The sequence below is a fragment of the Talpa europaea genome, assembly GCF_964194135.1.
Source record: "Talpa europaea genome assembly, chromosome: 12".
Classification (NCBI taxonomy): domain Eukaryota; kingdom Metazoa; phylum Chordata; class Mammalia; order Eulipotyphla; family Talpidae; genus Talpa; species Talpa europaea.
The window spans coordinates 54552890-54566917 of NC_140079.1; the positions used below are offsets into that span (position 1 = coordinate 54552890).

The 14028-nt window shown below is 45.0% G+C and overlaps 1 protein-coding gene across 1 annotated transcript in view; it reads left to right on the forward strand.

The window, feature by feature from the left end:
• Positions 1-11177: 11177 nt before the first annotated feature.
• STX6 (syntaxin 6) overlaps positions 11178-14028 on the forward strand; it is a gene marked incomplete at its 3' end in the record, with an annotated part of 38486 nt that continues 35635 nt past the window's right edge. Inside the window, exon 1 of the mRNA XM_084248871.1 lies at positions 11178-11451. Coding sequence (XP_084104997.1) covers positions 11417-11451 — 35 coding nt within the window. The 5' untranslated portion in view covers positions 11178-11416. The remainder of the gene's footprint in view (positions 11452-14028) is intronic.

Genomic DNA, 14028 nt, shown 5'->3' on the forward strand with positions numbered 1-14028 from the left:
GTTTAATGGTTATAATTTCAGTTTTGCAAATTAAGAGTTCTAGAGATTGGCTAAGCAATAGCGTCGAATATACTAAACACTAATGAATTCTATTCTTAAAAAATGGTTAGCAAGGTAAATGTATTACGTGTATTTTATCATAAATAACCCTGGTAGAAGTCCAAGGCTGAAAAGCAAGCGCAGCTTCTTCATGTCTCTCTGCCACAAGTGCCTTCTCCAGGTCGGCTTATTGTTCTTTCCTTCTTCCAGTCTTCTCTTGGCTTCCCCTTACCCTAGCTCAAATCCACTCTTCCTTGGGTGGGGCAGGGAACCTGGAACCTCCCCTTTCCCTGAGGACTACCTGGTTACAATTCCATTTTTACAACCACCTTAGTGACAGCATGTGACTTGAACCTTTCTGATCCTGATTCTCCTCCTCCTAGGGAACTATGGTCTGGTAGCTTCTCCCCTATTCTCTGCATTGGCATCTCCTATTTCAGCATAAGATGTCTTATGGGATCCCAGCAATCTCCCTCCATCTCTTACCCCCTAACTTTGGAGATTCATCTAGGGACAAGCAGTTCTTCTGGCTGCCTTCTCAGAACTCTACAGAAAACTCAGAGTTGGATGTTAGCTTCCTCCAGCAACATGAACAGAAACTAGGGATTGTGTTTAATAAATTCTGACAAACACAGACACCTGTGTAACCCACACTCCTATCACGATAAAGAACATTTCTAGGGCCTCCCCAATGGTGCAGCGGTTGAGCGCTGGGTTGCGAAGCTGCCCGCAGCCTCTGCAGCGCTGGTTCGATCCCCGGCCACCGGGCGAGGGTCCCACATGGCATGCAGACCTCTCCTGCCGCCCGCTGCTTCCCTCAGCAGTATACTTCGTCAGTCTGCCTGTTCTGCTCTCCTCTCTGGCTCTGGTGAATTCTCTCACCCTCCCGCACTTCTGACTGTACCCAGTGCTTGTATAAGTAAAATAAAAAATAAAAAATACAAAAAAATACAAAAAAATACAAAAAAAAGAACATTTCTATTTCCACTGTCCCAAATTTCCCTTTCCAGTCAATACGCTCCTCCCTGACAACTTTGTTTTGATTTTTTATTCCATGAGAATTTTTAATTCTTCATTCTGAGAGGGAAGATAGGAGGATGGGAGGAGATGGAATTTTGTTGAGTATTCTTCCTGAGATATTGCTTATCCAGGACCTGGGGCTGTGAAACTAAAAATAAAAAAGATAGAAAGTCGCTTTCTTTGTTTCTTCTTGCATTTTAGCTATCATTCCCTTGCCCTAGGGCAGTAAAGGTGAAGGTCTAATTTGGTTTGAGAGAAAGTGAAAGAGGGTAACATGTTAAAGGACACCCCCATATCCCCCCCACCCCGCCATATTTCATAACTCAACTCTCCACTATCTCCATTATTCGTATTTTTCCCAAAGCCCTAATTATAGATATTCCCCAAGCCTCTGTCCTCTATATATTTCTGCTTATAAGCTCTGACTGCTCATTTGTGATTTAATTAATAAGTTCATGGCACAGATAATAAGAGGCTATGCTAGGCATTGAAATAATAAAGATATTAACTTAGTCTCCCTTTCCCCCAGGAGTTTAGTTTGTTTGGGAAAACCAATATGCCAGGCACTAACTTAAATACCACCCTGAATCTAATCCTCTTCCTGTGTTCTTTTTCCTCAGTGATTGGAAGTTACAATCATCCACTTCTAACTCCAGCACCCTGCAAGCCAGCACCCTGCAAGCAGAAATCAGCAGTCCTGAGCACAGAAAAAATCTACAGAGGTCAGAGTCAGCTAAAACAGAGCAGTTTGGCTGTGAAGATGCCCTGTAGGCTGCCCCGCACACCCTAATTCCAAACCCCCACACTATGTTACCCGCTGGAAGGATTAACAACAATGGAATGTTTGAACAGATCCTCGGCCCTTTGACTAAGATCAAGTGTAGATCCTCACACCCACAAAAGATATTCTTTAAGATAAAGATTTTATGACCCAGCTCTTGCATTTCTCACAGATTGCATCTGACCACAGAGATAACAACCCTCTAAATGCATACAATTCACCCCCTACTTCTTATCTTTACCTAAGGAGGTCAGAAAATTACCAGATAACTACTTCTAAAACAAATCTTTTGTTAGAGAATAATTAATGTGCTCTATTGTAAGCAGCCCACTTTTGACTCTGGTGTATAAGCAGTAGCCCAGTGGAGGCAATTGACCAGAACTCTTTCTGGCCCTGCTACCTGGGCCATTTCTTACTTTTGACTCTGAAAAGAAAGCACCTTTATTAACCTTTTCTCATCACAGCAATGGTTATTTTAGTCAACACTAAAACATGTCAACACTAGTCATTTTAGTCAACACTAGTCAACATGCTCTCACCAACTTCCTAACCTTCTGAACTCATCAGTCACCAAGTCCACTGGTTTTGTCCTCAAAAGTATTTCTCCTTTTCACTCTAATTGCCGTGAGCCTGGCTCAGGACACCCTCATCCCTTTATTGGACAATGACCTCCCAGCTAGTCACTGCAGCATCTATCTCAAAGGCCAGTCTGATGGTGACAGTTCCCTCAGCTGACAGGTTCTACCTGGGAATGTCCACAGTTGTAACAACACAATGAAGGACCCCAATAATCTGATCCCTACTCCAGTCTTAACCCCTGCTGCCACCATGCTGTCTCTTGGCTGCCTTTAGTCACTGTTTAGAACTCCCACTCCCACCTCAACACACATACACATATAAATAAACTGGAATCTTGTGTCTGTGTTTCTATGGCAACCTATGCCTTTGTCTCATTGTGGATAACTGTCTCTCCCACAGGTCTGAGTTCCTTGAAGGCAAGGACCATACATGTTCCTCTCTGGGTCTTCAGTATCTAGACATAGTAAGAGCACAGCTCATGCCAGACACCATTCAAGCCTGTGTCACACATCCAGTCGTCTACTCTTCATGACACTCTGGGAGGAAGATGTCATTAGAGCATCCATGTCTCAGTTGAGGACAGTTAGAGATTAATAATGGAGACTGTCCCTCAATCTCCATGTGTTTGTTGAATGAATGAATGAATGAGTGATGACACCATTTCACTTCCCATCTCAGTATGTTCATAACCAAATTAAACATTTTTCTTCCAATAGCTTCCTTTCTCCATAACTGCCCTCCCTTGCTCCTCCAGGGTCTCAGAAAGCCTGGCATCTGACTTTCACCTCTCTCCTCCCTAACCTGAGTCACTCTCTGGTCAGGTCTAGGTGTTTCTGTTTTTTCCCTTGAAAACATGTATCAGATTTCATTCTTCCTCTCCATTCACAATTGCTGTCACCCAGCTCTACTTGTTGTCCTTTTGTTATAGAGCAACCCCGATATTAAACGGGTTCCTGGCTGTGGGTCCTCACCCGCGCGCTTTAAAGGGACTTATGAATACTCTACTACAGACACACGCAAAAGGGTTAATAAAAGGTTTATTTACAAGAGAAAAAGAAATAAGGAAAATGTACAACTCAGGGAGAAAATAGGGAAATAAAGTCTTTAATGCGTCCTACCCGATCCTGTTATAGAGCAGCCCCGATATTAAACGGGTTCCTGGCTGTGGGTCCTCACCCGCGCGCTTTAAAGAGACTTACGAATACTCTACTACAGACACACACAAAAGGGTTAATAAAAGGTTTATTAACAAGAGAAAAAGAAAATAAGGAAAAGGTACAACTCAGGGAGAAAATAGGGAAATAAAGTCTTTAATGCGTCCTACCCGATCCGACGACCTGGAAACCCAAAGTCCCTCTCAGAGCTGACCAGACGCTGCAAGCTGGCCGAGAGCCCAAAATGGAGAGCGCCCCCAAAGCCCACGTGTCTGCCTTTTGTATCCACCTGGCTGCTTAACCCCACCCTCAGGTCCCAGCCACCTTCCCTTTGGTGGTGATGGGATTTGGAGTTCCCAGTGTCTTTGGCTTTGACCTGGGGTGGGGGTGGAGTCCACAAAGCCTATATGGAATTTGCTTTGGGACATCCTTTTCCCCCTAACAATTCCCCCCTTTCACTTGTTGCCACCAATTCCATGGTGATGAAGATCGAATATATGGAGGTTGGGATGCAGTCTCAGATGAACATTTTGTCAGGTTCCAGTGTGAAAGAAAACCAGTCTCTCCAGGTATTTGTCCATTGTGGAAAGCAAAAGTCCTCCACTCCAGGAAAAATAGTTCATCAGTTTAAGCCAAAAAAAAAAAAAAAAAATCTGGAGGTGTTAGCCAAAACAAGACAGCAGATATGTAAAAATTACAGGAAAAAAAAATCTTAAAATGGTTCAACTGATGTAAAAAAACCACAAATTTTCTCAACCTTGATCCCAAACTTTTAACAGCAAAGCAAAAGTTTGCAAACTAAATCTACTTTTAAACCATTTTTCCTATTTTTGCATAAAATCACAGGGTAGAAATAACTAACAGCAATTTGTTTAGCTGGCTTTGTTGAAATATTCCATACAGGATCAGAGCGAACCGGTGGCATCCAGTCGATGTATGTTTCAGGTATAAAGTTGGTCTCATCAGACTCCACCTGGGCTTTCCTCTTCTCGAGGGTACCAGGAAATTTTCGTTGGCCGGGTTGTCCAGTCCTGCCAATGGAGGCAAGCTTCCTCACCTTCTTTGGAGGTTTCTGGAACCCTACAAACAAGGCAAACAGGTTCTCCTCTTCTTGGTTCAGCTCTGTTTCAACTTTTTGGAAGAACTCCACACAAAGCCACACAATCAAACTTGCGTCCAATTTTTTTGTTAAAACAGACAAAATCCCTATGGAAGTTATGCAAAAACAGACTCTAAGATAAGTAGCAAAAATTACTACCACTATTTGTATGCTGTGTTGGTATCAAGGGGAGAGAAAATGTGACAAGTTAGTTTTGCTGGAAAAAAATTACAACCTTTCTGCAGATCCTGGTTACTCAAAACAAAACAAAACAAAACAAAACAAAACAAAAAAAACTTCGTGGAGTCAGGACAGAAATGCATAAAAAAAAGTTCCAGTATGTCAAAGAAACCTTAGTAAATGTCAGGTGTATTTCCAGGTCTATTGAGTCCTTTGTAGGAAAGTTTTTTTTTTTTTTTTTTTTTTTTTACTCTCAACAGTTCCATCAATAGGAATCTGTTGAGACCTTTTCTCCCTATATTTCCAGAAACAATTTCTATAGATGTGAAACAATTGAATTATACAATATTACAAGGTGACAATCACCATTGACAATTTACATACATACCCGATACTACTGTTAACATATTGTACATACCAAAGTTTTACCATTTTCCCAAGTGGCAATGCTTCCCTTCCAGTTTTACTTCATTAGGTAAAAGCCAAATAGAACAAATTCATGTAATGCTTTCCCAGGAGGAAAAGGAGAAACTTCGTGGAGTATCTCAGGAGCTCTACTGAGGTTCCACAAAATTTCCTTGCATCAGTCAAATGACAGGCCACCAAATTTGTACTTGAATTTAGATTTCTGGGAAGCTTTGCCATAAATATCAGAAAAATCACAATGTTGACAATCAAACCATAACTTTTAGTTTTTCTCATAACTGGAGACTCTTTTTTTTTTTTTTTCAATGTCTATGGGCACCATGTATACCAATTTTTCAACCTCTCTAGGCCAAGACAGACACAAGGACATACAGACATACAACATATAGACAAAGACAGTTTTTATTTTTAGTTATGCCACGTGGAATATGTTAGGTAACTGCAGTTTTACTCCATAGGCTCAGAAAAAAAATGTCAAAGTCCAAAAAAATGTGGAGTGTTGCTGGCAGAAAAATTTCCAGTTGTTATCCTACAAACCTAAGACTTTGGAAATAGGAAGGAAAAGTTTTGTTAATCACAAGAGTTACATGACCTTGTTTATCACCTTAGGGTTTTCAGTGTTGAAGACTTTTTATTAGAAATCAATCCTGGGGTATTCTGTACAGCAACTGAAAGAATAAAAATTAACTTTTAAGCAAAAGGAGTCATCTCTTGTTAGCCACCAAGCAGGCACTCCTTGGGTTTCCTGGAATAGAACCTGAAAAAGCAAAATCAAAATATCAGTAATTAACTTTCAATTAAAAGGAGTCATCTCCTTACTTCTGTTAGCCACTCTGGGACAGAAGCTGAAAGAGCACATTAAACATCTAAGCACAGATTACACCTCCCCCACACTAGGGAGGGACAACAACAACACAGGTATGAAAACCTGGTACAGTTACATGATGCACCCTAAAGAGTGCTTTCCATAACAGACCTTCCTCAGTAGGAAGCAGAAACTTAGAATCTTGTCTTACACCAGCAATTGAACAAATTCAGTATTCAAAATGGCAAACATGCCCAAAACAAATTGTGTAGACAAAATTCACAGTAGCAAATCCTTTCAGACTCAGACAAAATCTTGTTAATTTTTCTGATCCAGACTTTGCAAAAATTCAAGTTATCTCCAAGAATCCATCAAGGCTAGCAGTTACTGCTTAGGGCTACTCTTTCCTTAACACCCAGGCATACATTTGCTAATTAAAACACCACTGCTCCACAGTTGGCTTGCAAAACGTTGGACACAGGGCAGGAAGTAGTCAAAGACAAAGCAACATATTAAAGAAGAACCATTATTGCCTTTAGAAATGCTAATGAGACAGCAGAGATTACAAAAAGAAAGAAAAAAAGTTCCAAAGTCCTAGCAACAAGAAGAGCACACCAAGTGGCCTCAGACGCCATCTTTGATCTGGCCACATGGTCCTACATACATACTGCCTAATCTTTTGAGTAAAACTGGCACAGAACAATTTCCACAAAATCAAATGTCTTAGCAAGTCACTACAAACAAATTACATACAGACACACAGATCTTCACAAAGCCCAAGCCAGTTTTTCCAACAGCAAATCGACATATGAAACAAACACACCGGAGAAACCAAAAATCACATTTGCGCTTATGGTAGCCAGTGCCATAGGGAAGCCCAATTTCCCCATGGGGCTGACTAACCACGGATGGCTCTATCCTAAATCACGTTGGATGCCAAATCTGTTATAGTGTTAGGGGGAAAAGGCGGTCCCAAAGCAAATTCCATACAGGCTTTGTGGACTCCACCCCCACCCCAGGTCAAAGCCAAAGACACTGGGAACTCCAAATCCCATCACCACCAAAGGGAAGGTGGCTGGGACCTGAGGGTGGGGTTAAGCAGCCAGGTGGATACAAAAGGCAGACATGTGGGCTTTGGGGGGCTCTCCATTTTTGGGCTCTCGGCCAGCTCGGAGCGTCCGGCCAGCTCTGGGAGTGACTTTGGGTTTTTAGGTCGTCGGATCGGGTAGGACGCATTAAAGACTTTATTTCCCTATTTTTTCCCTGAGTTGTACATTTTCCTTATTTCCTTTCCTTTTGTAAATAAACCTTTTATTAACCCTTTTGTGTGTGTCTGTAGTAGAGTATTCATAAGTCCCTTTAAAGCGCGCGGGTGAGGACCCACAGCCAGAAACCCGTTTAATATTGGGGCTGCTCTATAACAGCTTGGCGCCCAACGTAGGGCGCCAAATCTGTTATAGGACAGGAAGAGGGGCAGCCCAAACCCCGCAAACCTGTCTATTCTAAGTGGGTTCTGCCATCCGCCGCATCAACACAAAACATAGGAGACTTTAATGGAAAGAAACTTTAATAAAACTAGGAAACAATACAGGTAAGGCAAAAAGTCTAGTTTCTAAGTGAAGCACCCAAAGTTACCCGTCCCCTCGTGGGTAAAACTCCATCCATATGGAATCGGCCCAGAGCAAGGCCCCAAAGCCTGCCACAAGTCTAAAACATCTTCCAGTGGGGACCCACAGAAAAGGGTCACAAACAACCGGACAAGCCCGGAAGGAAAAGAGCAAAATCAACATCAAAATAAAAACTGCCATGGTCACCTCTCCACGGGTCTCACCCACATCTGTGTCACCCAGTCCACGACCAAAAGACAAGCACAGTTTCTTTACGTGTCTCTAGGCTCCATGCGCCTCCTCCAGGTCTCCTGGCTCCATCCTGCTTCCTTCCTCAGTCTCTCCTGCAGCTTCTCCTCTTCCTGCTCAGCTCCACCCTCCCTTGGGTGGGGCAGGGAACCTCCCCCTTTCCTGGGACCACCCTGTTACAATAGGACAGGGAGAGGGGCAGCCCAAACCCCGCAAACCTGCCTATTCTAAATGGGTTCTGCCATCCTCCGCATCAACACAAAACACAGGAGACTTTAATGGGAAGGAACTTTAATAAAACTAGGAAACAATACAGGTAAGGCAAAGAGTCTAGTTTCTAAATGAAGCACCCAAAGTTACCCATCCCCTCGTGGGTAAAACTCCATCCATATGGGATCGGCCCAGAACAAGGCCCCAAAGCCTACTACAAGTCTAAAGCATCTTCCAGTGGGGACCCACAGAAAAGGGTCACAAACAACCGGACAAGCCCGGAAGGAAAAGAGCAAAATCAACATCCAGATAAAAGCTGCCATTGTCACCTCCCCACGGGTCTCACCCACATCTGTGTCACCCAGTCCACCACCAAAAGACAAGCGCAGTTTCTTCACATGTTTCTAGGCTCCACGCGCCTCCTCCAGGTCTCCTGGCTCCATCCTGCTTCCTTCCTCAGTCTCTTCTGCAGCTTCTCCTCTTCCTGCTCAGCTCCACCCTCCCTTGGGTGGGGCAGGGAACCTCCCCCTTTCCTGGGGACCACCCTGTTACAATCCGACGACCTGGAAACCCCAAAGTCACTCTCAGAGCTGGCCAGACGCTGCGAGCTGGCGGAGAGCCCAAAAATGGAGCGCCCCCAAAGCCCACGTGTCTGCCTTTTGTATCCACCTGGCTGCTTAACCCCACCCTCAGGTCCCAGCCACCTTCCCTTTGGTGGTGATGGGATTTGGAGTTCCCAGTGTCTTTGGCTTTAACCTGGGGTGGGGGTGGAGTCCACAAAGCCTATATGGAATTTGCTTTGGGACATCCTTTTCCCCCTAACACTTTCAGGCCAGATGACCACATCCCTTCAGGCCAGATGAGTACAGCAGCTTCCTCACTGCTTTCCCTGCATTCACTCTTCCTCCACTCAGGTCATTGGTTCCTTTTTTAAAAAGATTTATTTATTGGGCCTCCCTGGTGGCGCAGTGGGTTGAGCACAGCGCTGTGAAGCTGTCCGTAGCCTCTGCAATGCCGGTTCGATTCCCGGCTGGCCAGGGAGAGACCCACATGGCACCGCAGACCTCTCCTGAGTTGCCCCCTGCTCCCCTCAGCAGTGTACTTCGGTCAGTCTGCCTGTTCTGTTCCCCGCTCTGTCTCTGGTGAGTCCTCTCACCCTCCCGCGCCTCTGGCCTGTACCCCAGCTCTTGTATAAAAATAAATAAATCTTTAAAAAAAAGATATATTTATTTATTCATACAAGAGCTGGGGTACAGGCCAGAGATGCAGAGGGTGAGAGGATTTACCAGCGACAGTGGGGAACAGAACAGGCAGACTGACCGAAGTACACTGCTGAGGGGAGCAGCCGGTAAGTCAAGAAAGGTCTGCTGCGCCATATGGGTTGCTCCCTGGCCGGCAGGGCTGGGGATTGAACTTATGCTGCAGAGGCTGCAGATCACTTCACAGTGCTGTGCTTAACTTTTTGCACCACCAGGGAGGCCCAGGTCATGGGGTTTAAATGCATTTTTACTTAACCTTCACCAGAACCCATGAGCTAATATTCACATTTTATAGATGAGGAAATGAGTAGTAGAAACAAGTTCAAACAGAGCTTGTCTGGCTTTGAGGACTCTTTCATCTCCAGAAAAGAGCTGGGCAAGTCACTTAACTTCCAGGAATCTCAGAATTATAAAAATGGGAATAGTAACAGTCATTACTTCCTTATGCGAGCAACGGAGATAACATTTAGCGTGGTGCCTGACACACAGGACACAGAGCAAGTGCTCAATTATTATCAGCAATTAAAGTCCACAAACCACACAGCAGCTCTAGCCTATGAGCTGGCTAACTGTTCTGACCAAATCGCCTTCTGGAAGTGCTCCTGAGCCAAAGCTGACAGCAAGTTGCCATATGTGGCTTCTCCTTTGCCCCCACAAAGGTGGTTTTTCCTGCGAAGCACCAAATGCTGAATGCAAAATTTACCTCACATAGTCACTTGCAGAATGTACAGCAAAAGAAAATACAAGCCATTGTGGTGGAAAGTACACGGTATCCGTGGCTCTGCCCTCTCTAGACCATATGATGATAGGGAATCACAAAACCGCTGAACTTTCGTCACCTACTAAATGGGGAATACTACTACTTTCCCCCAAGAATACTGACAGATGTGTATGAAACCTTTTGCACCTTGCCAGATACAACACTAACACACTCAATTAACGTATAACAGCACACTTTTTTGAAGTCCAGAACGAGACGGAGTCATAAATCACATATGGAAATCAACTATTAAAAGTAGAGGAAAGCAGGGCCTCCCTGGTGGCCCAAGAGGTTAACACGCAACCTATGTAGCTCACCCTAGCCTCTGCGGCACGGGTTCAATCCCTGGCCAGGGGGTTACCCACACGGCGCAGCAGACCTCTCCTGTCTCGCCTGCTGCTCCCCTCAGCAGCGTCTTTCAGTACATCTGCCTGTTCTGCTCTTGTGAATCCTCTTACCCGCCACACCTCTAGCCTGTACCCCAGTTCTTATATGCATAAATAAATAAATCTTTTTTTTTAAGCAACCCACATGGTGCAGCAGACTTCTCCAGTCTCACCTGCTGCTCCCCTCAGCAGTGCACTTCGTCAGTCTGCCTGTTCTGCTCCCCATCTGTCTCTGGTGAATCCTCTCACCCCTCTGCATCTCTGGCCTGTACCCCAGCTCTTGTGTGCATAAATAAATAAATCTTAAAAAAAAAAAAGTAGAGGAAAGGTAAAAGAATTGTGCAAACCGGGTGCAAAGGCGTATCCTGTAAACCAAAAGCCTGCTGCGACTCAACTCGCAGCTCCACCCTCGAAGCCCAGGGAGGAGGGAGAAGCCCCGCCCCCGCGACGCTGAGCCCCGCCTCCAGGGTCGCGCGACGCGGCGCTAGGCCCCACCCACGAGGAGGCGGGGCCTGACCCTGGCCACGTGATCTCGGGTGCGGAAGTGGTTCGGCGGGCCGCGATCGTGGTTGGCAGCAGCCTTGGGTCCCGGGGGCGGGGTTAGGCCGGCCGGACGCGCCGGGAGGAGCCGGGGGAGGAGGCCGTCGCGGGGGCCGGCGCGGGAGTCAGGACTAGGTCTGCGGGTCTACGAAGAGCTGGGTCGTCCGCGATCCAGTGCGCCCCGGCTTGCGCGTAGCCGCTGCTCTGGGGTACCCCGGCCGAGGCGGCGGCGGGAGGCCAGTGGGGTGGGCGTAGGAAGGCCGGGAGGGCGCGAGCGCCCTGCGAGCGGAGCAGGGGTGAAGCGGCCGGGGGCCGGGACGCCATGTCCATGGAGGACCCCTTCTTTGTGGTGAAAGGGTGAGTGTCGCTGAGGGTTCCCCTGGAGGAGGAGGTGCGTGCTGCCTGCCCCATCTCCCGTCCCTCGCTGTAGGAGGAGGGGAGGCCAGTGGAGGTGGGGAGGGGACAGTGGAGTGGGCACCTTGAGGTCCACGACCTGGCGTCCGAGACATCCCCTCCCCGTCCTACCTGGACTGGGAAGCGCGTGCCTCCAGCCGATCCCCTGGGGAGGAGAAGGCCGTCTTCTGGGCCTGGGCGCTGCGGTACAACTTACTTGGAGATCGAGGGACTCAGCGGCTCCGCAGGTGGTGAGGGCGACCTGTGTCCTGGCGCACCCTGGGGCTGTGGTGGAGCACGAGGCCCCTTCCAAGTAGGGAAAACAACATCTAGGCAGGAAAAGGGAAATGACCCTCTGAGCTTTGTAGTCGGCGTTGACGGGGGTGCGCTCCCATTGTCCATTGAGTTGGGAGCGCTAGCCCGCAGACTGGAGAGACCACAACATGTCCAGAGGCGTCTGAGCACGTTTGCAGGCCGGGAGGCGGGGGCGGTGTGGCCCGGTGAGGCTGGGGAGCCGAGGCTCCGGAAGGCTGCTCAGTGCAGTGGGGGAGTTCATGAGCAGTGGGAGAAGAGGAAAGCAGTCGGTCCTACCCAGTTGATGATGTTGGAAGGGAAACAAAATGAAATCGGCCAAACTAAACTTTGCTCAGCTTTCTATTCGCAACCGCGATTTTCCCACAGAGCTAAAGGAAGTGAGTGCTTTCTTTTAACCTCTGGTTTCATCCAGGCAATTTGACAGGTTTCCCCCATTTCTTCTTACTCTGCCTTTCAGACTAGAACTGCTTTAACTTATTTTTCCCTGCGAGCTGTCCTGACTCCATCTTTGCTTGTTCGATTGTTTGGAGATAGACACTTTCATTCCACTTTGTTTATCAACTTTGCATTTATCAGCTAAGCAAGTGCAAGAAAGATGGGTTCTGATGTCAAACGTATTTCTAATAACGTATCGGCTTTATGTTTTAAATATCAAACAAAAAAATCGACAGTAACAAAGTTCCCAGAAGAGTAGGATTGAAAGTGAGTGCAACACTTGCTTTCATCTAGTTGCTGTTAGCTTCTTATTTTTGTAGTGGTGAAAGTGTTTGCTTGGGTGTTGGTTTTGTTTTAAGGGTTCTTAGAAAATTTGAATGGTACTTTAAGTAAAATAGTTTATTATCCATGATAAGGTAAAATACATTTATATACTTAACATTTTTCTAGTGGCTTTTCTTCATCTTTAATTTAGATAGGAAAATACTGAGTTGTAAGTTTTTAGTAATATGTGACTCTCTAGCTGGAAAACGTGTTATTTATTGGAAGGGTTGATTTAGGGGTTACTTTGTAAATGTTAAAACTGTGTGTTTTCCCTTTAAATAAAAGTTCTTAATACTTAGGCTGCAGAGATTATCTCTAGCCATGGAGACCAGAGATAATCAGAAATGGTTTGACTGTTTTTTTAGATGAAGATTATTTATTGATGTGACTTGTGTGTTTGATTTTTAATGAAATGTATGCACACCCTACATTGCTCTGCCATCTTGACATTTTTTTCCCTGATAGTATCCAGCTCAGACTTTCAGTGTTTGCTCACTGATTAGATATACTTTATGGGAAGATTGCCTTGGAGATTTGGTTGACTTTTACCTTTTACACGATTTTAGCTCATGTCCAAAGGTGTCTTCTGCTGTGAAAAAGTAAAATCAGCCATGCGGGTGTCTGCAGACTGTAAGATGGCATATTTGGGGGAGGCATGTGCCTCATTTATTAAACTTACTGGAGATGCATCACACAGTGTGGAAAAATTTAAAGACGCCTGAATTGTGGCTCTTAGCCTAGAAGCTGATAGTCTAATCTGAGAAACAGCTCATCCCAAAATTAAGTATAAATGACAGGTGGTAAATGATTACATGTCACAGTGAATGCTATAGAAGATTAAGTGCCTAGTAGTTCAGAGAATAGCAACTCAGTGAGATGGTTATGATTGGAAAAGCTCTTGGCGGCAGTAATAGATCTTGAATTAGTTTTGAAGAAGATAGAATTCAGATAATACAGGCCTGTGTCTCATTTGGAGTTTTATCAAAGAGTTTCTTATTTGGTATTCCTGCTTCTAGTCTTTTGTCTGCCCTTGGTTCTCTTGGATTAGTGCTATCCAGTAAAGGCAGAATGTAAGCCATCTATACCACTTTATATTTCCCAGTAGCCACATTAAAAAGTAAAAAGAAATAGGTGAAATCTATTTTAATGTCCTTTAACCTGATAAATGAAAAAATATTATTTCAGATTATGATTAATATAAGGATTATTGAAATAGTTTACCTTTTTTTGTACTAAGTCTTCAAAATTTATTGTGTATTGTACAACACATCTCAATTTGAACACTAAATTTTCATCTGAAATATTTGATATGTATTTATTATAGTTGAAAAAGTATATCCATACACTCAAAATAGCTCCAAACACAGACAAATTCTGGTAACTGAGCTGCATATCAGTTTTTAGATTTAAATTAGATTAAAACATTTAGTTCCCCAGTCTCACTAGCCCTATTTGAAGCAATCAGTA